At 39.7% G+C, this 23,971-nt stretch overlaps 1 protein-coding gene across 1 annotated transcript in view; it reads left to right on the top strand.

Moving 5' to 3' along the window:
- LOC118634642 (synaptojanin 2 binding protein) overlaps positions 1 to 21,183 on the top strand; it is a 42,202-nt gene extending 21,019 nt beyond the window's left edge. The window contains exons 2-4 of the mRNA XM_036269328.1: positions 8,443 to 8,579; positions 18,955 to 19,050; positions 20,835 to 21,183. Of these exons, the coding sequence (XP_036125221.1) occupies positions 8,443 to 8,579; positions 18,955 to 19,050; positions 20,835 to 20,975 (374 nt within the window). The 3' untranslated portion in view covers positions 20,976 to 21,183. The remainder of the gene's footprint in view (positions 1 to 8,442; positions 8,580 to 18,954; positions 19,051 to 20,834) is intronic.
- The last annotated feature ends 2,788 nt before the right edge of the window (positions 21,184 to 23,971 follow it).

Below are 23,971 nucleotides of genomic sequence, written 5' to 3'. Positions count from 1 at the left end.
AGAGAGAGAGAGAGAGAGAGAGAGAGAAAGATGTGAGAGAGAAAGATGTGAGAGAGAAAGATGTGAGAGAGACATATCAATTGGTTGCCTCTCATATGACCTCGACCAGGGCTGGGGATCAAACCTGCAATCCACATATGTGCCCTTGACCAGGAATTGAACCTGAGACCCTTTGGTCCAAGGTCCAGTGCTCTAACTGCTGAGCCAAACTGGGCAGGGAATGATTATTGCTTATTTTAAATACCACTCTTGCTGGAAACTACTCATGAAGGAAATGTCTGGGTCACAGGTTCTAGACATACTTAAAGTTTGAGTTCCAGTCCAGTCTTGTCCTATTAATAGATGGATGGACTTTTTAATCTTTGTCTTCCTGTATGTCAGGTCTGTTCACATTTGTCCTGTGTGAAGTTATTCATCCTTTCTTCATCAGTCTCTCTGGTTTGGGGCTGTAACAGGTATTACTAATTTATTGACAACTACTCTTAGTGCAGTTACTTAATATAGCAACTCTTTAATTTATAAGGATTTTTTCATATTTGTTGAGATAATTGGACCCTAACAATTACCTTTTGAGATGGAGAGGGCAGCATTTGTACTCCTTGTGTTATAGAAAAGGAAGCTGAGGATCAGAGGTACAATGACTTTTTTAGTCCACATATCTGTTAAGTTATGAAGTTGAATTTGTAACCAGCTCTTCTGATTTTAATTTGTTTCTGCAAAATCTAAAAGTGACAGGATAAAGGGTAAATTTCTGTTTCTGATTAAAGTAGGGACTGTCCACTTTAGCTTTATGTCTTTCTCAGAACATAACACAGTACCTACAACATGGTAAATCATCAGTAAATTTTCACTTAATTATTTATTTTTTAGAGAGAGAGAAACATTGATTTGTTGTTTCATTTATTTATGCATTCATTGGTTGATTCTTGTGTGTGTCCTCCCTGACCAGAGATTGAACCCACAACTTTGACATATCGGGATGATGCTCTAACCAACTGAGCTACCCAGCCAGGCCCAGTCATCAGTCATTTTTTAAAAACTTATCTTTATTGTTGAATGTATTACAGATGTTTCTCCTTTTCCCTCTATTAACCCCCTCCTCCCTGCTTCCAACCCCTCCTGCCTTTCTGCACACTATTGCCTGTGTCCACTGGTTATGCATATATGCATATAAATTCTTTGGTTTATTTCTTCTCATCCCTCTTCCCCCTTCCCTTTGAGGTTTGTCAGTCTAACAACCAATTTGTACTTCTTAATCTCTTCACTCTTTTCACCCATTCCCCCAATCCCCTCATATCTGGCAACCAACAAAATGTTCTCTGCATCTATGAGTCCATTTCTGTTCTGCTTGTTCATTTTGTTTGTAGATTCAGTTGCCGAAAGGTATGTATTTATTGCCATTTTATTTTTTATCTTCTTTTTCTTCAAGAAGACCCTTCAACATTTCGTATAATAATGGTTTGGTGGTGATGAACTCCCTTAGCTTTTTATTGTCTGGGAAACTCTTCATATGTCCATCGATTCTAAATGACAGCTTTGCAGGATAGAGTAATCTTGGTTGTAGGTTCTTGCTTTTCATCATTCTGAATATTTCTTGCCACTCCCTTCTGGCCTGCAAAGTTTCTTTTGAGAAATCAGTTGACAGTCTTATGAGAGCTCCCTTGTAGGTAACAAACTGCTTTTCTCTTGCTGCTTTTAAGATTCTTTGTCTTGAACATTTTGCATTTTGATGATGATGTGTCTTGGTGTGGGCCTCTTGGGGTTCATCTTGTTTGGGACTCTGTGCTCCCTGAACTTGTATATCTGTTTCCTTCACCAAGTTAAGGAATTTTTCTGCCATTATTGTTTCAAATAGGTTTTCAATTTCTTGTTCTCTCTATTCTTCTGGCACCCCCATGATGTGAATGTTGGTATGCTTGAAGTTATCCCAGAGGCTCCTTATACTATCTTCGTATTTTTGGATTCTTTTTTCTTTTGCTGTTCTGATTGGGTGTTTTTTCCTTCCTTATAGTTCAAATTGATGGTTTGCTTTTTGGCTTTACCTACTCTACTATTGAATCTCTGTAAATTATTCTTTATTTCAGTTAGTGCTTCCTTCATTTCTGACTGTGCATCCTTCCTTTCTGACTGGTCCTTTATTATGCTCTTGAGGCCCTCACTAAGTTCACTGAGCATCCTTATAAGCAATGTTTTGAACTCTGCATCTGTTAGATTGCTTATCTCCATTTCATTTCGTTCTTCTCCTGGAGTTTTGTTTTGTTCTTTTATTTGGGACATGTTTCTTTGTCTTCTCATTTTGGCTGCCCCCCTGTATTTGTTTCTATGTATTAGGTAGAGTTGCTATGTCTCCTGGGCTTCCTAGGGTGGCCTATTGTAGTAGGTGTCCTATAGGGTCCACTGGTACAGCCCCCCTGGACACCCAGCTGGGCCCCCAGCTGGGTCCTTGAGGTGTATTCCTCGTGTGGACTTTACACCCGTCTGTTGTAATTGAGTCTTGATTGCTGTTGGCACGTCAAGGGGAGGGATTTACTCAGGCTGATCAGCTGCAAGGACTGGCTGTGCCCACTATCCACCGACCTCTGACTACCTTGGATGATCAGCTGTGCAGGGGCCCACCACACAGAGCAAGACTTACTTCAGCAAGGCTCTAGTACCCACTGAGTCCATTCCTTGAGTGTGTCACTTGTGGAGGTGGTTGGGTGGTGGTGCTTTGCCATAGTCTGAAGCTGTCCACTAGGTGTCCTGGCTCTGGGACAAGGTCAGCCAACGCCTGTGTTCTACCTGGGGCCACCTGGCATAAGCTACAAAGCAATCTGCCAATGGCTGCTGCTTATGCTGGGCTTGGAGTTGCCCAGGCAAAGCCAAGCCATGAACCAAGGCTGGATGCTCCTGGGGCCACTTAGTGAGAGGTATGGGGCTTGTTGAGGCCAGATGCTACTTTTTTGAGAGAATTTAGGAAAATTTGAAACGAACCAAGACAGGCCAATTCTGTGGTAAAGCCCCTGGGAACAGCTTGGGTAGGCCTGAAAGTTGGATGGGGCAGGGTCTCAGGGTATTATCAAGGTGGGGCTACAGTGTGAACCAGGTTGCTGGAGTCCACATATGGTGCCCATCTGCTGGTCTTGTGGGGGAAGGGCTCACCAAAGGAACAACAGCCTCCACTAGCACATCTGTCCCAGAAAAAGCTGCCTCCCCAGCCCTCACCCCAATGCCAAACAACTCAGTTCTTCCCTGTATGTCTCTAGTGCCTTTCAAGCTTTCTCCACTCAGTGCTAGAGCTCAGAGGGAGCAAGTATGAGTAAGTCTGTGTGAGGGCTCTTCAAGAGGAACTGCCTGGGGCTCCAGCAGCCTCAGTCTCCCTCAGCTTCAGTTCCTGCTGGTTTTACAGCCTGAAGATTTGGGGACTTTTCTTCCTGGCACTGGAACCCTGAGCTGAGGGCCTGGTGTGGGATGGGGACCCCTTGCTCCTCAGGGAGAACCTTTCCAGCCAAGGTGTCCTCCTGATTTTATCCACCACACATGGGTGTGGGACCAGCCCATCCAGGTCTCTACCCCTCCCTCCAGTCTTGATGTGGCTTCTTATCTAATTTTGTTGTAGAACTTCCATTCTGCTCAATTTCAGGTGGTTTTGAATGATGGTTTTTCTGTAGTTTAGATGTAATTGTGGAATAGGTGAGTACCGTGTTTACCTATGCCGCCATCTTGACGAAAAGTCCACTAGTTATTTTTAATGAACAAATGAACTGAGGATTATGTAGGTATCCTTAGGGCTCAGGTTTGAATTGGTAATGTTGCTGCTACTCAGTGATTTGGTGACTTATGTTTATTGCAGCAATGTGTGTGTGTTTTTTTTGTTTTTTTTTTAATGTTTAGATGAGCCTATTACATGTTTTATCTATTTTTATTATTGAAAGTATTACAGATGTCCCCCTTTTTTTCTCCATTGACCTCCCTCCTCCCTGCTCAAACCCCCCTCCTGCTTTCCCCAACCTAATGTCTGTGTCCATTGGTTGTGTATAAATACATATAAATTGTTTGGTTTATCTCTTCCCATCCCAGCCCTCTTAGGTTTGTTAGTCTGTTCCCTATTGCCATGACTCTGGATCTGTTTTAGTTGACTACTTATTTTATTCATGATGTTCCATAAATAAGTGAGATCATGTGGTACTTGTCTTTCTCTGACTGGCTTATTTTGCTCAGCGTAATGCTCTCCAGGTCCCTCCTTGCTGTCTCAAAGGGTAAGAGATCTCTCTTTCTTACAGCTGCATAGTATTTCATTGTGTAAATGTACCACAGCTTTTTTTTCTTTTTTGATTTTAGAGAGAGGAGGGGATAGGGAGAGGGGGGGAGGGGGAGAGAGAGAGAGAGAGAGAGAGAGAGAGAGAGAGAGAGAGGTAGAAACGTCAATGAGAGGGAACATCAATTGGCTGCCTCCTGCATGCACCCACTGAGGATCGAGCCCACAACCTGGGCATGTACCCTGACTGGGAATCAAACTGGCAGCGACCTTTTGGTGCATGGGTGAACGCTCAACCACTGAACCACACTGGCCAGGCAGGATTGTTTTTTAGTATCCCTTTCTGAATGTTTATTATTGGTGTATAAGAATGCCATCGATTTCTGGATGTTCATTTTGTATCCTGCTACTTTGCCAAATTCATTTATTAAATCAAGTAGATTTTTGATGGAATCTTGAGGGTATTCTATGTACAATATTATGTCATCCGCGAATAATGACAGTTTCTCTTCCCCCTTTCCGATTTGGATCCCTTTTTTTTCTTCTTGTCTAATTGCTATGGCCAAGACTTCTAGTACTATGTTAAATAAGAGTGGCTAAAGTGGGCATCCCTGTCTTGTTCCTTTTCTTAAGGGAAGGGGCAGTTGCTTTTCTCCCAAGCTAAAGCCGCTCTGATAGGAAGAGGCTTCCTGAGGAAGATGGCTACTGCCTTGTGGGGGACTGACTCAGCCTTCTTCCCAGCTCTCTCCCCAGTGCCATGAACCCCCCACCTCTCCTCACACAATTCCAGTCCAGTCTGCCCTCCCTCTGCTGGAGCACAAAGTGAGTGGCTGAAGCTGTACTTTAGTGCAGTGGTCCTTCAGGGAAGTGTTGGTATTCCCAGCTCCTGTTCCTGCCAGACAGAACCTCTGCTCTGGTGATTTTCTCAGTTAGGTGTTATGTGTGTGCCTTTCCCTGTCTTGCTGCTTTGGGCTGGGGAGCCAGCTTGGGATTTAAACCCCTGACTTCTCAGAGGGAGCTTCTCACAGTTAAGGTAGCCCTCAGGGAATGCTGCCTGTGGGAATCTAGCCAGCCCTCTTGTGCTTCTGTAACTCCTATCAGTCTCAATTTGGGGTCCTCTTTACGTCCCTAATTATAATGGTTCTCTCCAGCTGCTCTTCAGTAGGCTTTTCCAGATGGCAGGTCTTTATTTTAGTTGTAATTCCAGTTTGGTCTTAGGAGATGGTCTGTGTACCTCTGCCACCATTTTCCCTCTCCACAATGCTTTGAATAATGAGAGAGTTCAATTCTATAAATGTTCTGCCTGAAGAAAAGGATTTCATATCTGTCCAGGAGTTCTCATGTTAAGTGGTGTGCTTCATTCACAACTAAAGCAGCAGTAGGTTATAAACATGCCTGTATAATATGATTTCTGGAGGGAGTAGACTGCATTTTTAGACACTGTTCTATAGGTTTAAATAACCAGTAGCAAAGTCCCTCCTCTTTCTTACTATTATATTGTATTCGCCTGCTTAACACGTACTTCCTACCCAAGATTCCTAGAGGCAGCTGTAGTGTTTGGTGAGGATGCTGGATTTCACTGAAAGATTTTTCCAATTTGTTTGTTCCAGTATTGAGAGAAGCTGGTTGATCAGAGTCACTTTGCTCTATCACAGTTTTAATGTCATTTCAAAGCCTTCCATAAGGTAGGCCCCCACCTACCTTTTCATCTTATCTCAAATAACTACCCACCATTCTCTTTCCAATACCTGCCGCCCACTATAAAACAAATTAAGAGTGTTCTAAGAGAAACTATTTGGTAACTTAATTTTGTGTGTGTGTGTGTGTGTGCTTATCTTCAGATAGAGAGGGAGGGAGAGAAGGAGGAAGAGAGAGAGAAGAACATCGACGTGAGAGAGACACATCGAGTGGTTGCCACCCACACAACCCCAACCAGGGCAGGGACAAACTGCAACCGAGGTACATGCCCTTAGCGGGAACCGAACCCTGGACTCTCCGGTCCATGGGCTGACACTCTCACTGCTGAGTCAAACTGGCCAGGGCAATAACTTAAATTTTTTATACTCTACCCTTCAAGGAAGTTGAAATAGTCATCTTCCAGAAGTAGTTCTTTCTATCATGTATCTTAAATCCTTTTCATTGTGCAGATATTCTGTGTACAACTTATGCTATTTAAGTTAAATATTTCCTGGTGCTTCTCTCTTTAGTCATGCATTCTCTCTCTCTCTCTCTCTCTCTCTCTCTCTCTCTCTCTCTCTCTTTCCCTCCCTCTCTCTCTCTCTCTTTCTCTCTCTCTCTCTGTTAATCCTCACCTGAGGATATTTTTCCATTAATTTTTACACAGAGTGGAAAGGAGGGAGGGAGAGAGAGAAAAAAACCTTCATTGTGAGGGAGACACATTGGTTTTTTGCCTCCCGCACAACTCTGACCAGGGCCAGGATCAAATCTGCAACCTAAATATGCGCCCTTGAGTGGGAATCAAAACCTTGACCCTTTGTTGCACAGGCTGACCCTAACTGCTGAGCCAAACCAGCCAGGGCTAGCCACGCAATTTCTTAAATCACAGATTAATTTTCTAGTACTTATATTAATACTATGAACTTTACATGTAAGTTCTCATCCCACCAATAAGGAGAACTTTTAGAAAGCCCACGTATGTCTCTTTAAGTATTTGTTTTCTATTGAAACCCAGGTAGTAGGCTAGTGATTGTGGCTATTCCTTCCAGTTGTGCTACCATATTTTTGTTTTTTTTTTGTTTCCAAACTATGTCCTTTCTCCTCGCACTGTGCTTTGACTTCTGTAGTACCTGACATAAAGAACACCCTAGGGGTTTTTTTTCTCTTTTTTAATGCATAAGTAAAATCCATTTATAACAATGGTTTTGTAAACTGAAATCCTTCCCACGACTTAATGGTTGGTCCATGGAAATAGTACTTTGATAGTCAGTTTTCTTTATTTTTTTAAACTTTTATTTTATTGCGTTAAAAACACTTAAATGATATCTATTCTCTTAACAGACTTTTAAGTGTACAATACACTATTGTTATCTATAGACATAATGTTGTACATCAGATTTCTAGAACTTAATCTTTGTAACTGAAATTGTATGTCTGTTTAAAATAGTCACTCTTTTTTTTTTTATCCTCACCCGAGGATATTTTTCCATTTTTTGTTCAGGTAGAGTGGGAGGGAGAGAGAGGAAGGGAGAGAGAGAGAGAAACATCGATGTGAAAGGGACACATCGAGTGGCTGCCACCTGCACGACCAACCAGGGCCAGGGACAAACTGCAACTGAAGTACGTGCCCTTAGCGGGAACCGAACCCGGGTCTCTCCGGACCGCAGGCCGATGCTCTAACCACTGAGCCAAACTGGCCAGGGCTAAAACAGTCACTCTTAGAAGCAAAGAATAGAATGGTGGTTGCCAGGGGATGGGGAGAAGGGGAAATGGGGAATTGCTAATTATTGAATAGTCAATTTTCTACTGCAAATAAAAGTTAGCAATCACTATACTCCCAGGTATGTGGTTGTTGGCACTTGAGGTAGAAAAGGAAATAAGAGTGAATTTGGTGACTTAGTTCTATCACAAAACATCAGTTACCTTTCTATTTCCCAGGTTTCTTGCCAATACTTACACTACTGCCTCTTCAACTCAAGATAGAAAAAATAGATGAGACTACCAAGAACATTTCTTCCAAAATACCACCATACACAAACTCTCCCAAAGGTTGGGAGAAATATGGAAGGGAAAGTTTGATTAAGAATCTCTCTTCCACTAAATTAAGAATAGCTTATTTGCTAATTAGTTAAAAGCATTGCTTCTTCTCATGAACACAACTAACCCTGTTACATTAATAATAAGAAAGTCAAGAATTGGGTCCACTGACTGCCATCAACAGTATCAGAATCAAATGTGAACAGAGGCACATCTTACAAGAATCACCATTATTCTTTCACTGAGTTAGCATAGATCTTTTTATATTCGACAAGCCATGTTGATCACTATGTTTGTATTTCTAGTACTCTTGACCTCTGTTGGTGACACTGTTTGCTGACCTTGCCCATGAGTATTCTCCAGCTACATCACAGTCTGACTCACCAGCCTCCCCTCTCCACTAGGCCTTTCCTATCTCTTTCTCTTCTTCTCTAACCCCTTTCTTTTTCTTCACCCCTGTCTCCTTCACAATTCCTTCATGATTTTCTCAGGGCTGGGCTTCAACATCGTCGGTGGGACAGATCAGCAGTATGTCTCCAACGACAGTGGCATCTACGTCAGCCGCATCAAAGAGAATGGGGCTGCGGCCCTGGATGGGCGGCTCCAGGAGGGTGATAAGATCCTCTCGGTGAGAACTGGCTTCGGCCTCCTTCACTGTTTCTTGCTCCCAGACCCTACTTCCTACTCCTAGCTCCTTCCTTGGGAAGATTCCTGCCTGCCTGTAAAAAAAAAATGTTTCGCCCTGGCTGGGTTTGCTCAGTGGTTAGAGTGTTGGCCTGTGGTCCAGAGAGACCCGGGTTCGGTTCCCGCTAAGGGCGCATACCTCGGTTGCGGTTTGTCCCCGGCCCTGGATGGGTCGTGTGGGTGGCAGCCACTCGATGTGTTCCTTTCATGTCAATGTTTTCTCTCCCCCCCCTTTTCTCTCTCCCCCACCCCTCTTTCCCCCTCTCTCTCCTACCCCTCTCTCCCCCACCCCTCTCTCTCCCTCCCACTCTATCTGAACAAATAATGGAAAAGTGTCCTTGGGTGAGGATTAAAAAAAAAAATGTTTTTATTGGTTTTTTTTTTGTTTTTGTTTTTTTTTAGGGAGAGAGAGAGAAACATTGATCGGCTGCCTTCCACGCACCCTGTACTGGGAATCGAGTCCGCAACCCTGGACATGCATGTGTCCTGACCAGGAATCGAACCGGGACCTCTCAGTCCATGGGACAATATTCAATCCACTGAGCCACACTGGCAGGGCCTGCTCGCCTTTTTGGATCAGGAAATATCCAAATTGTAGAGGGTAATGGGAAGGGCCTTGATCAGTCATTATTTTCCAGCCCTACCATAGAATATGGAGTATATTATCTTGCTTGATAGACAAAGCAAAACTGAGTTCAGAATGTGAAGTTACTTACTCAAGTTCAAAAAACAAGAAACAGGGAGGGTTTGAGGGATTGGTGGGTTGGGGGAGGCACTTACAATCCATAATTTTTATTGTTCTTCCATTATACTTTATCACTTCTTGTTTGTAGATTAAAACATTAATAAATGTCTTTTTTTACACCAGAAGCAGCAAAAAAGGAAGGTAGGAATTAACTGTTCTTTTCAGACTCAGAGCCCTTTTCACCCATTATTAAGATAAAAAATTGGAATGCTGTCTGATTTGGATATCCGTCCATTGTGCTCCCATTTTACTCTGCTGATGTCTCTAGTAAGACCTTTACTACATTAATTTACCATTAATTTTATTATTTTCTAGAATTTCCTTAAGTCAGGGACCAGATATATTTTTTAAACATCTTATGTTCTAGCACAATGTTCAATATTGTATTTTTAGCAAATAAAACGAGTTGGTAAATTCAGGCAAACCCAGCAAGGTTGGCTGATCAGAATATAAATAAAGTATCATGGATACTTATTTAGTATCCCGTTTAGTCCTTCTCACTGATCATTTTGCCTATTTTTAGTCCATTAAGCTTCTAGACCCTATTTATTAATCTGTTGAGATAGAAACAATGATAATCTACCTTTTATCTTAACGGATATTGAGAAGTTAAAAAGCAGATTATTCTCTAAAGCTCCAAGGAGAAAGACATTCTAGAGACATGAAATCAACTTGAGTGATACATTAAGGAAAACTTGAGAGTGGGTTAGAATAAAAGTATAGCATGTAGTTAGAAACTGTGCAGTCCAATACTCTTACACAAGAGGGACTTGAAAAGTATAGGGGTTAAGGAAGGAACAATCTTATTTGAAAAGCTTCGGTTAAAGGTAGATGATTGAAAAATGGGAACGGTTAGAAGTTTTTGAGCACTTCTCAAAAGTTTAGAAGTTTAGAATATTGCTGTATTCTAAGCAATATGCTGAGAACTTTAAACGTATTTAATATTGTAATAAGCTTTTGAGGTGGGTACAATTACTACACCTATTTTGCAGCTAAGAAAGCTGGGGCTTGGTAAGATCAAGCAGCTTGCCCAGGGTCACATAAGTAGTAAGTGGCAGAAGACTAAAACTTTGGTGCGTCTGAATATGGAGCATGTACTCTTAACCAGTGTACTATATACTGCCTCCTAAAAGGTAAACGACGAGCTAGGATTAGTTATCCTAAACAGAAAGTTGCGTGGTGAATTAGTAGTAGATTTTATGTATGGTTTTATATAAAAACAAATTAATCTTTCTATAAAGGGTAGAATTAGATAAGGAAAAAAAGGACATAACCTCAATGTGAGAGAATTTATTAGACATAAGCTGAAATGAAGAGCCTTTAAAATAATTTTTTTTCTTTATTAATTTTTTTAGAGAGAGAGGGAGGGAGAGATAGAAACATCAATGAGAGAGAATATTGACTGGCTGCCTACTGCACGCCCCCCACTGACGATTTGGCCCATAACCTGGGCATGTGTCCTGACCAGGAATCGAACCAGCAACCTCTTGGTGCATGGGTCGATGTTTAACCACTGAGCCACACCGGCCAGATGAAGAGCCTTTTTTATATGGGCCATTGCCTCATTAAGAAAGAAATTACTGGAAGGCCACTCAGGTTTTAAAAAGCGTTAGGAGATAAATGTCAATGAGGAGAAAAGTAGTTGTCTAAATAACTTAGCTCGCTTGACTTTAAAATTTATAGCAAAGAGGATTTCACTTTATCAGAATACAAGAAATATTACAAAGATCTATAACAGATATTAAATATTACAAATATATATATATATAAAACACATTACAAAGAGTGATTCTAGTTTCTATTTTGTCCAGTTAAGGAAACGACATGTGAAAGAAGAGAGAGGAAAATGCAAGTCAGACATGGAGAGAGATAAAGACAGAGAAAGAGAAAACGATGGAGCATATATAGGTGGAAAAGGCCAGCATATTCTCTCCATTTTATCTAGGTCTATATTCATTGATTCCAGTTTCCCTTCTGAGAGTTTGCTCCAAAATTCTTTCTGGATCTCATTCCTTAAGAAATAGTGACTGTCTTGTCTCACCATCCTGCTCCCTCTCTATCCTTAAGTGAACTAGTTAGTCATTAATCATTCAACGATTACATCTATGCTTTAGCTTACTTTATCCCTTTGATGTAATAAGTACTTATTTATTATTGGCTTTGGAGTCTCTGTAAAATAATGCTAAATTATTTATTAGCTTATACTTCTATTTATTCTTTATGGGCTTTTCTCTCCACACGGATCCATGTTGTAAAATATGCCCCAACTCTTTCTTTTAACTTTTGATAGGTAATCAAAATGGTTATCAAAATCAAGAATATTCCCCTTCCTTAGTACATATCTATTTTGCATAACTAATAGAAGTATCATTAAATGATCTAGATTTCTTATGAGTTATCACTGACTCTTAATTTAATCTTTTCATTCTAAATACCCATGTTTTGTCTTAATTTCAAGTTCTAAAATTAAATAACTACATAGTTATGTAGTTTTCCCTTTCTCATCAAAAGTGAAATTTATTTTTTTGTTATCACTGTGGATGGTTTAAATGGAAGAGAAAGAAAAAATGTTTTTTAACAAATGTAAATGATATTTAAGATTTAAAGCCCTGTTACATCTGGTAACCATGCAACAAAAACAGATACTACCAATAGAAGAACAGACCTAAAGTTGAGATGAGGGTTGGAGATTCCTCATTCAAAGTTCATTTTTTGTGTGTGATGGTAAGGATGGTTTAATATTTGTATAGGTCACCAGGGAATCTGGGGAAATTTGTGGGAAAAAGAAAAAGTAAACTGTCTAGGTTTTTCATTTCCCTCCATGTGTCTGCCTACATGAAAGGAGGTGGGTAGTCAAGAATAGTCAATCTTCAGTGAACCATACATTTTTATAAAGCTCAGAGCGATATAGCTGGTTATTATACTACACAGATGAATGTTTCATTTTGACCAAACCCCTTACATAACAAAAATGGCACAGATCGGGCCATTAGTCAGATGCATTTTACATTCTAGTCAATGAGAGAATACGGTCAATGAAAGAGTTGAGTAGTCATCAGCATTTATCAGCTACTGTACTTGATGGCCTGCAGAGCACTGTGCCAGGTGCTATGGAAAATTAAAAGAAAGTAAAAGACTTGCTTCTGCTCTTAGCTTAGAAATCAAGAGGAAAGACCCACCAGGAATCCTCATCCAGTCAGCTCCAGAGACATTGTAATATACAGAATCCTTTAGACCTGTCAGGAAGAGTCTTTGTCTTCTCATCTCTGTATCCCCAGCACTTAGGCCTGTAGCTGGCACAGAGTAAGCATCTAGCAAGTTAGTTGCTCTATGAATGAATTATAGCATGACTGACATTTTTGATTGGGCCTGATTGACGCTGGGTAATTTTTTTCCTTCAACTTTGATGAAAAAAGAGACATCCCCTCCCCCAAATTGTAGTTCATTTCAGTATCTTAGTAGGAAATGAAAATATCCAGAGTATAATCTGAGGTCAGTGCTTATTAAATTGAGCCCATTTTTCTCTACATCTTATATGTCTACACTTATATTATTCTATAGATACAGAGTTCTTGTAACTAACATCCTGAGATAATGTTAGATTATCCTGAGGCAATTTGAAATTATTAATCATCAAAGAAAACTAATTTTAACTTAGTTGACTCATTTTCTAAGTCAGGAAATAGGAAACTCATTTTTAAAGACTGCTATAACCATAGTTAAAGCAAAACATTGTATGTTTTCCCATCAGAACACCATCATCCCAATTCTCTGAACATTTAGTCAACAAAATGTTCTAGCATATTGCAAATCTGCCATATCTCAGGTTCAATAAAACTTACTATGCCATAAGTTATGGAAGTTGAAGTAGCAGGTTTAGCAGTGTTCTAAGATTTCTTAGTTGAGTAGCTTTTGGTACTAAGTCCAAGAAGATCTGGCGATCACCCGGAAGCCTGTTGGAAATGCAGACTGTCAGGTACCTTCCCAGACTTATAATGAGATCCCTGCGTGAGTGTAAATAAAGTGTGAGAAGCATTGATCTAGGCAAATGACTTTCAAACCTTTTAAATTATGTCCTGTAGTAGGAAATACACATCTGTGTATGTGTGTGTGCAAGCATGCACACATATATACGCACACGATTGAAGCAAAGTTTAACAAAATAATAATTAATTCTTCTATATGTGATGATTTCTGATATGTTGTGTTTTCTTCTAATTCACTTTTTAAAAATTAAATACTGGTCTTGACCCACTGGATTGCCTTCATTATCTTCTGTAATAGGCCAACAGACCCATATTAAAAAAACAAAACAAAAACCACTACTCCAGTAAATGAAAAATCACTGATGAAATCTGTGGATATATAGAAAGCGTACTAAATAGGGTAAGTAGAATGGGTACGGGAACCAGTTAGAAGACTGTTTCAGGCAGTTTAGGTTAGTGCAAACTCAAACTTCAGAATCACCTGGAGGGCTTGTTTAAAGTATGGAATACTAGGATAGGGCCTAACAATTTTCACATTTAACAAATTCCCAGGTTAATGCTAATGCTGCTGATTCTGGGACCACACTGTAACCCCCTGGTCTATATTAACAAAGATGGTGATAAAGAAAGTGGATATCACATATATATTTTTTTTCCATTTTTGTTTTAATCCTTACCCGAGGATATTTTTCAGATAGAGTGGGAGGGAGGGAGCGAGAGAAGGAGAAAGAGAGAGAAACACAACTTGAGAGAGAGAGAGAGAGAAACATCGACTTGAGAGAGAGAAACATTGATGTGAGAGAGACACACCGATTATTTGCCTCCCACACGACTCCAACCAGGGCTGGGGGTTCAAACCACAGCTGAGATATATGCCCTTGCCAGGAATCGAACCCATGGCTCTTTGGTCCGAGGGCCATCGCTCTAACTACTGAGCCAAATCAGCCAGGGCAATATCACATGTATTCAGGGGTAAAGCTTTCAGAACTTTGTGGTTAATCAATATGAGCTGGAATCTGTAAAAATGCTTAGAGGGAGTAAATATTAGAAAGAAAATTTGTCTTTAGAGTAGAGATGACATTGTCAAGAGTGAAAGAATCATAATTTGTTTTATGGGACTGGTTTACCCAGGGCAAAGGATGAGAAATGGTACTTTAAAAAAGAAATTTCCTTTGCATTTCTAAAAGACCTCTTGTTTGGGGTTTCATTAGCGTTAAAGTCCTCTTATATTAGAATACCTTTAGGCTTAACTAGGAGGGTCAAAAGGCATAATTAGCATAATTTGCCTATGCCCTTTATAGCACCTTGTTTTGCCTGGTGTCACCAATATCTTCTTCCCTGTTAGCAGAAGGAGACTCAGCAGAGTACCAAAATTACATATACACAAAGTCACTGATGGGTGAAGCTACTAATAGAGCATAGGCCATTCAGCTTTGTATAATATTGAGAATATGTCAGTCAGGCTTCATGTAGTTATGGCTTTTGCAGGGTGTACTCTGCAACCACACCTCAGGAAATTGTGTGACATTTATTATACTCAAGTGTTATTCACTGCACTATTCAGGTATTATAGGGGTTATAATGATGAGTTGAGATACAACCTCTGAAGTTATTTACAGTAGAACACAAAGTGATAAGATATAAGGCAGAGTTTAGTTTGAACTTTAAGATGGTTACATAGTATGGAGATTCAAAGGAGCAAATCAGTCACATCTAGGAAGGTCTTGTCAGTGAAGTGGCAGTTAACTAAATTCCTTTAAAATTTTTAATGCTACTTCAATATATATAAATGAATAAAAATATTAATATATAAACACCTTATATTTTTATACAATTCTAAAATTTTTCAATGTGTTTACATATCAGACACAAACGAAACTACAAAATCAACCTTCATTTTACAGCATTATTGTGATGGATGGTGACATGTTACTGAAATAAAGTCCTTGTTTACAGTATATAGTTTTATAGAAAATTTCTATAGTTTAGTGTTTTAAAGTGAAAGTTTTGGGGCTGGGCAACTTGAGTTTGAATCCTGGCTTTGCTGCTCCCATTATATATGCCCATGCACAAGTTGCATAGCCTCTCTGGTTTTATCAATAAAATGGGGACTCCTAACTTATGGGACTATTGTGAAGACTGACTAAGTTTATACATGTACAATGAATGGACAGCTCCAGAGATGATAATAGATATGCAGTGATTCCCTGCAATTATTACATACTATGGCGAAGATTATTTTGAACTCAGTTTTTTTTTTTTTTAATCCTCACCTGAGGATTTGTTTTTATTGATTTTTTTAGAAGAGAGAGTGAGAGAGAGAAACGTTGACATGGGAGAGAAACATCAATTAGTTGCCTCCCGTACACACCCCACCCCTGGGGATCGAACCCACAACCTAGGTATGTGCCCTGGCTGGGAATTGAATTGCAACCTTTTGGTGTACAGGACAATGCTCCAACCAACTGAGCCACCTGACCAGGGCTGAACTCAGTATTCTTGCCATGGAATGTCATATAGTTCTCTCACTTGCATTCATATTAATATCAAACTTGGCTCTGATAATCAGCTATGATGTTTTTCTTTAAATGAGAAATACAGTTATCACATGGACGAAATTAGTTAAGTGAGTATTCTCACTACAATCAGCAATCTCACTTATTCTCTCCCCAGAAATTAACTAAAAAACTGCGTCATTGAGAATGATTCAATTGAGAAATCACGAAGTGTTTTCCCTGTGGCCTATCTACCAAAAAAAAAAAAAAAAAAAAAGACATTATCAGAACATGGCTTGGCAGCATGAAATCAAACTCCATCAATTAGAAAATCTTGCATTTATTTCTACACTGTGGGTGCCAGGACTGATCCTATTTAAGATCAATCTTGGAAGATAAATAGAATTTTTTAAAAGGAAAGGGTATTCAGATGGTGGATATAGCTTAAGCACAGGTATGAAACTAAGAATATATGGTGTGTGGGGGTTTTTTTTTTGTCTCAGGGTCAATGAGTTATGCTGTTTAGCTAGAGCATAGGTTATGTGAAAGAGAATAATGAGAGATTCAATTGGAAAGGTAGGTTCCAGCCATTTCCTGGAGGACTTTGCATATCAGAATGAGAAACCAGGCATGCACTCTTTCCTCCCCTGCTCCTACTTCTGTTTTGTTTTTGAGCCATAAAATGGTATAAACAGAATTGTACTGCAGAAAGATTGATTTGGAGACATAGTGTTTGAATAGGGAAGTATAGGCAAGGACTAGAGGAAAGTAAATCAGAGAGAAGGTGATTATAGTAGTTCAACTAAAAGTATCCACAACCTAAAGAGAGAGGTAATAGAAAGAAAATAATAGCACATGAGGAATGTCATTATGTTAGACTACAGGATTTGGCAGTATATTGTATGAGAAGATTGACAGAATGGAAAGAGTTTAAAACAGTATTGAAATTTCAGTCTGAAGGGATGGTAATGACAATAAGAAGGAAGTTGGGATAGTCTGCTTTTGGGAAGTAATAAAGAGACTTTGGAAGTGTTAAATTGTGGTTTAGCAGAATATCCAAGTACAGGTACCAGCAGGAAATAGGTAAATCCAGAAAGAGAAGTAGGGATACAAATTTGGGAGTTGTCTTACAGATTACAGTTGAAATTGTGAAAGATCACATGGGAGAAAAGATAAGAGGACAAAGACAACTGACACTGAGGAATATTTATTTACCTTAAGAAAGAAAGAAGTGAAATAAGCCAATCAGCGAAGAACAAATACCACATGATCTCACTTATTTGTGGAGTATAATGAACAAGGTGGACTGACTAAGAGACATAGAAAGGAGTATGGTTCAGACTGACAAACCTCGGGGGGGGGGGGGGGGATGGATGAGATAAAGCAAAGAACGTATATGTATAACCAATGGGGAAGAGAAACATCTGTAACAAAAATAATAAAAATAGAAAAAAAAGGAAGAAGAAAAAGAATTAGGAAAGGAATAGTTCAAGAACTAAGGAAGCTAAGTATTCATAACTAAGATAGGAGAGAATTGCAAGATGGAAGAGGTGGTCTAAAGATTGAAAGGGGCTATAGGATTTGGTGATTAGAATTCACTGCCTAATGTTGAAGTCCAAGGCTTATGCCAGTTGGTGACTAATATGGAATAGAGCTAGAAACTATTAATTTGGAAAGGCCAAACTGTTGGTAGATGAATTCACCAAGGATATTGGCAGGAGATAGAGTAGAAGGACTATTATGAACCTCTAGGAGAAGGAACACTGTGACAAGGAAGAAGAGAGGGATGAATAAGTCAATGACTTGAGCTTCAGCTGAGCAGAGAATAGTTGGTGAGTCAAAGTGGGGGAATAGTGCCGAAGGAAAAGTAAAACACAGGGTACTTTGATCTCCCTTCTGGTATTTAAAAAACATGACCCTAGCTCAGACACTTACTATGCCTTTGGTTAAATGACCTAACCTTGCTAAGCTTCAGTTTCATCTGTGAAAACAAGATAAAAGTACTGTCTACCTCATAGGCTTATTGCAAGAATTAGAATAGATAATTCATAACATAAAGCATATAGCACAGAGCCTACCAAGTAAATATATTAGATGTTTTTGTTGCTGTTGCTGTTGATGACACTGACATGTATAAAAGATACATAGATATCACATAAAGTGGGCTATGCTGTGTCATGATTGCAGCACAGGATAGATATCATTGTGGCCCGTCACTCCTGACACTAAAAAGTATTAATACCAGTAGTTCTTCACATCTCTCACCTCTGAGTGGTAGGAATGACCTACACTGAAACATTTTTTTTTTATCCTCACCCAAGGACATTTTTCCATTTTTTGTTCAGATAGAGTGGGAGGGGGAGAGAGAGAGAGAAACATCGGCGTGAAAGGGACACAAGTGGTTGCCACCCGTACGACCCAACCTGGGCTGGGCCGGGGACAAACTGCATCCGAGGTACGTGCCCTTAGCGGGAACTGAACCCAGGTCTCTCTGGACCGCAGGCCAACGTTCTAACCGCTGAGCCAAATTAGCCAGGGCTACACTGAAACATTTTTTAGGAATTTGCATCATCACAGAAACATGTTTTTCAGGAAATTTGAGGATAAGGGAATCAAGGGAAATTGTTCACAATAGAACAAGACCAATAGAATGGGCTAGTAGAGCTGCCCATCAAAATAAACTGGGAGAATTTCATATAATTATATTTCTAGAGTTCAAGCTGGCAATGCAATAATATTGAAGACCGTGTTAGCTATAGGAAGCGAGGCTGATGCTCATGGAAGATGTACAAATACAGTAAAGAATCTCAGGTGTCCAAATGAGGCAGGCTATAGGAACTAAAATGAAGAGAGACTACCTTTGTTTTAAAAAGTGCTCTTCAAATGACCCAATAGACCTCAGTTTTAGGAAAACATAGCTATGAAAAAGAAAAAAGTTACACTGGGTTCTTAGTGACTTTACTCATTCTCCTAACCCTTGAGATTTGCTCTGTAGGAGTTTGTTTTTTAAATGTTTGGTCACATGAAAGTAAACCTTTGACTTCAGAGAGTTTACATTCTCCTCTTACTACTTTTTCTTGCTGTTTTTGACAGGTAAATGGCCAAGACCTAAAGAATCTGCTACACCAGGATGCTGTAAACCTCTTTCGTAATGCGGGCTATGCCGTTTCCCTGAGAGTGCAGCACAGGGTAGGTGTCATGTCATTTGCAGCCAGCAACCTGGCACCAGGCTTTTGTACCATTCTTGTGAATAAACCCCATGGTGTAATCTTCAGTGGTATGTTTGGCTTTTTTCCATTTTACTCCCACTCTTTTTTTATTTTTTTATCCTTACCCAAGGACATTTTTTTTCATTTGTCTTCAGGTAGAGTGGGAGGGAGAGCGGGAGAAAGAGAGAGAGAGAGAGAGAGAAACATCGACATGAGAGAGACACATAGACTGGCTGCTACCCACACGACCCCGACCGGGGCTGGAGACAAACTCCAATCGAGATATGTGTCCTTAGCGGGAACCGAACCTGGCCTCTCTGGTCCACAGGCCAACGCTCTAACCATTGAGAAAACCGGCCAGGGCTTGCTCCCACTCTTTTGAAGAGCTTGTCTGGCAGGGTCTCCTGGAACTCTGCTTATCATTAAAGGAAATTCATAACAATGTTTTTGGAACCCAGGTCCTAGCTTCAATGTAATGTGCCTTAAAGATAAAGCTGGAAAACCAAATTGAAATAAATGGGGGGAAAATACAACCACAATCAGTTTCTTAGTAGGGAAGGAAAACATGTGTCTGACATTGAACATTCTTTGTTTATAAAACTCCTAAGTACGAATATGGTGGGTTTTCTCATACCCATTCACTATGTGCTTTTCCCGATTACCTCCATGAACCTTTATAAAGGTATCAACTTGATGACTCTTGACTAAAGCTCTGATGCTCAAAGGTGAGCTCCAGGTAAACTGAAATGGAATTCAGAATTCAGTCAAGGCAGCATCTATCCCTGTATCCACTTCTTAGTTCCTACTGTCTTATAATTTGAATGATGGGAAGATAAATCTGTAGACATAATTCATCCCATAGCAAGGATTTTGGGGGCATTTGCAACACTAGTTCAGTGTGTCTTTAAAGTTATTCTCTCTTAGACTGATGATTGGATGTGATTTCTTTTTACTTATTTAGCTCTGATTTTGTTGACCTCCATTCCATACAGGTTTCACCTTTATCTGTGTCCAGTGTTACAAAATAGAGGATGAAGGACACCACTCCATCATAGGGGGGAGTGGGTGCCTTTTGAGAATTGGAAAGTATTTCCGGATAATGGCATTACACCTGTGTTCAGTTTATGCTTAGATAATAGATTATTTATTTATTTATTAAGTATGTGTTTATTGATTTTTTTAGAGAGAAAGGAAGGGAGAGATAGAAACATCAATGTGAGAGAAAAACATTGATTGGCTGCCTCCCGCATGCCTCCTACTGGGGATTGAGCCCACAACCCAGGAATGTGCCCCGACCAGGAATGGAACTGGGACTTCTCAGTCCATGGGATGATGCTCAATCCACTGAGCCACACCAGCCAGGCTAGATAACAGATAATTTAAATAACATTTAAATTATCCCTGCATCCCTCCTTCTTCAATAATTTTTAGGTTTCCTATAGGATCAATAGACTTCATCTCATATCTTTATTTCCTGATATGATATACATATAGCTTGGTGGAGGCAGTACAAAAGCACAAAGAGGTTATCTGACTTACCTTCCGGGGTAGCATAGCAAAGTCAAATGCCTCCCCATCATTTTGTTTCCAAAGAATCAGTGACATCGATGTATCAAGCAGAGGACACCTCTGCTAGATAGAACTTGGGTTTGCAGCTTTAGGTGGTCTAGAGACTACAGACCTACGTAATGTATCAACCTAGACATTTCAGTTGTGGTCAGCACACATTGGTCACTAGAGTTGACATTTTTCTTTCCCTTCCAGTTACAGGCGCAAAATGGGCCTATAGGACATCGAGGTGAAGGGGAGCCGAGCAGTATTCCTCTAGCTATGGTGCTGGTGCCACTGTTTGCCCTTACCATGGTAGCAGCCTGGACCTTCATGAGATACCGGCAACAACTTTGAAAAGCTTGCTTTCCTCTGGTGCTCCTGATGAAGATACCATTTCTTCCTTTCTGTCATCCTCCTCCCCTGCCATTCTCCGATATCCTTCCCTCTCTCTACATAGCTCACAGATGATTTAAAGAGACTGCTTCCCAACCAGAACCTTGCTGTTGAAAATCTCCAAGTCCTCGTATTCTGATGGGAGAGTAAAGGCATTGTTTGAAGGAAAGCTGAAAAAAGACCTGCTTAGAACAAACGAGGAGTTACATATTTTACTAGGACTGCCAATAGAAGTTCAGCTACAACCCAAAGAGGGAAAGGTCCAGTCTTCCTGTCACCGTGGCTAATACCTATTTTCTTAGCTGGCATGCCTCAAAGGCCAGCTGTGTGATACAAGAGGAAGAGAGCATTTTCCTTTTTAATGATCTTCCTTGGGAAGTTTTTGTGGCCTTTATTTACTTTCTAACTATATACTTGGGTGCCTATATCAAACAATATAATGAGGAGACCATTTTCACTTTTTACACACACACACACACACACACACACGTGTGTGTACAGATAGATGCATAAATGACAGTATAATAGTGATGCCTATGGAGAGTTAAAGAGGTAGAAAGCTGCTCTGGCTTCTAGGTTTCTGATATCAAGGATGGTCTCAATGGAGGGTGTGAGAGTGTGAGCCTGACAGGATACCCAATCTGAGTCATTAATAAAAAAGAAAGAGGAAAGAAAACTGAAGCAACTAATTTAAAATCTTAGAATTCTTATTTCTTCTCATAACAGTTAAGGTGAAGTAGTAAAATGCCATAATCCAGCTTTGCACAAGTCAATCTTGTTCAAAACACCTTTGAGATTTAAAGATAAATCTTACCAATCTCTAGTCTACCCTTGTAATTTTTTTGATACCTCACAGTCGTATTAAGGTATCAGCTGGAATGACTGGTTAGAGCTGTAGTGATGGGGCCAAACCAACCCAATGAAAAAACTCCAAAAATAAAAATGATAGTGCCTCCAAGGTGGTACCCGAACCCTCAGGCTATCAACCAGTCTTTTCTGGTTTCTAGAAACAGCCAACATCTGAGAGAAGGAACTGCACCTTGGCACGATGGGCATGAAACCAGCTTTGCTTCTGATCAGTTCAGTTTAGAGGGTTTGGATTGATAGTTTTTTGTTTTGTTTTGTTTTGATTTTTAAGACTCTAAACACTGGTTACAGCTTTTAATGAATGAACCATTTTATAGGGAAGGAGAAGAAAAGAGTTATTGGTTTTGGTGGGGGGAGGGAAGCTTCATAGGGAAACCTTAAGAGAAGGATACAGATGAATAGATGCTGGGGAATACTAAGGTTAATAATGAGGTGGGAACCGTCCTGTTTATTATGTGATATTGAAGAGTGTTTTGAAGCACTAAGGAGAGCTGAACCAAGGCTAACTTTCTGGCTTTAAGAAAATCATTTCCATCTTCCAAATATACCAGCTAGACTATAGGCCTTATGCATACAATCTTGACAAGAGTATGAGGACTTCCCCTCAGGCAATCAGTTGTGTCTGTTTCTTAGCACAGATAATCTAGCAAGTATTTTACAAATGTTGATTGAACATCAGCTTTGTTAAGACACTTTTACAAAGAAATAAAATACATATATCCTTCATCCTAAAGGGTTTTTTTTGGTTCCAGTTGGGAAGAGAGCACTTATATACATAAAAGTAGAGTTAGCTGCATAGTCAGGGCAATGTAAATTGGTGTCAAATTTATATTGCAAACAGCAAGAGGGAATGGTTACTGATAATTGAGACACTTGAGAAAGTTCCATGAAGGAAGGGGACAAGTCAAGGACCCTTGACAAGCTCATGGTCTAGTCAGGACAAGTCATTAGTAGATGAGAAGTTAAAAGTATATATTATCAGGTTAAGTAACAGTTGAAAACAATAATAAAAGAAATGGTACTGTTCACAACACAATGCATCAAGAGAGAGGTGCAGACAGCCATCACATCTTTTTTAAGGTATTCAGACAAAGAAGGCTGTCACATAATGACATGAGGCCAGAGTGGAAATAGAAGTCTTTTGAAAACAAAAATCCCAGTATGACCTTACCTCTGGGTCTAGTATTCCTATAGGGAGAAACTTGCTTTAAAAAATCCTGATATGACTATGCCTTTACACCTGACCTGTTCAGTACCTTTGAGACTCACTTAGACCATTGCATTTGTACTCCACAGAGATACACTGACAGTATTCCAGTTCTCACCTCAACCCACCCTACTGTGGAGGCACAGCCTCTGGGGCCCTCCCTGTATCTGGAGGCTTGTGCAGGCTATGCAGTGGGCCTGCTTGACTCCCACGGTTCACCTCAGGGTTTGGACATCAACTCGAGAGGCCCTGAGACATACATACCCAAACAAAGTGAAATGGCAAGCAGGAAGGAAAGCTGTTTTTAGTTTTTTATTTGTTGATATATGTAAATAAAGAGAACACCTATCCCGTCATTGGTGGAAGTTTTGCTTTGGTTGATAATAGGGATTCTGATGCACTTTAATAATTTAGGTTTTCCTTGGATTTAAATGGCATTTAATGATCAATATATTCATATTTTAAGCAGGTATGCTATATTTTTGTTTCTGATTCTCTAGAAGACTAAAATATCATAGATAATATATCAGAGTCCATTGCAGGTCATTAAAAAAAAAAAAATCCATGCTCTTTATAAATTGAATCTAATGTTCCTGTCACTTTATAGATTATATCTAATTATTCCTACCACCTAAGTTATTGTGCTCAAAGTTTTAAAAAATGAATGTAAGCATTTGTAAAATGTACTTAAGACCATGTACTTAAAATACAGTACTTCTCTATACTTATCATTCCATATTATACATATAATCCTAATAAGACATTGTTTGCTTCAACCATCTGTTTCCTTTTCCTGCAAGTGTTAATCTGTGTGGTTGATTTAATTAGTCACATCATCTAGCCACATATAATGGAAAAGGGAAACTAATATTTGTTACTGCAT

Source organism: Molossus molossus, unplaced genomic scaffold (genome assembly GCF_014108415.1).
Source record: "Molossus molossus isolate mMolMol1 unplaced genomic scaffold, mMolMol1.p scaffold_m16_p_1, whole genome shotgun sequence".
NCBI classification, from domain to species: Eukaryota; Metazoa; Chordata; class Mammalia; order Chiroptera; family Molossidae; genus Molossus; species Molossus molossus.
Note: the sequence above shows the minus strand (reverse complement) of the source record. Positions and strands in the feature narration are given on the sequence as shown.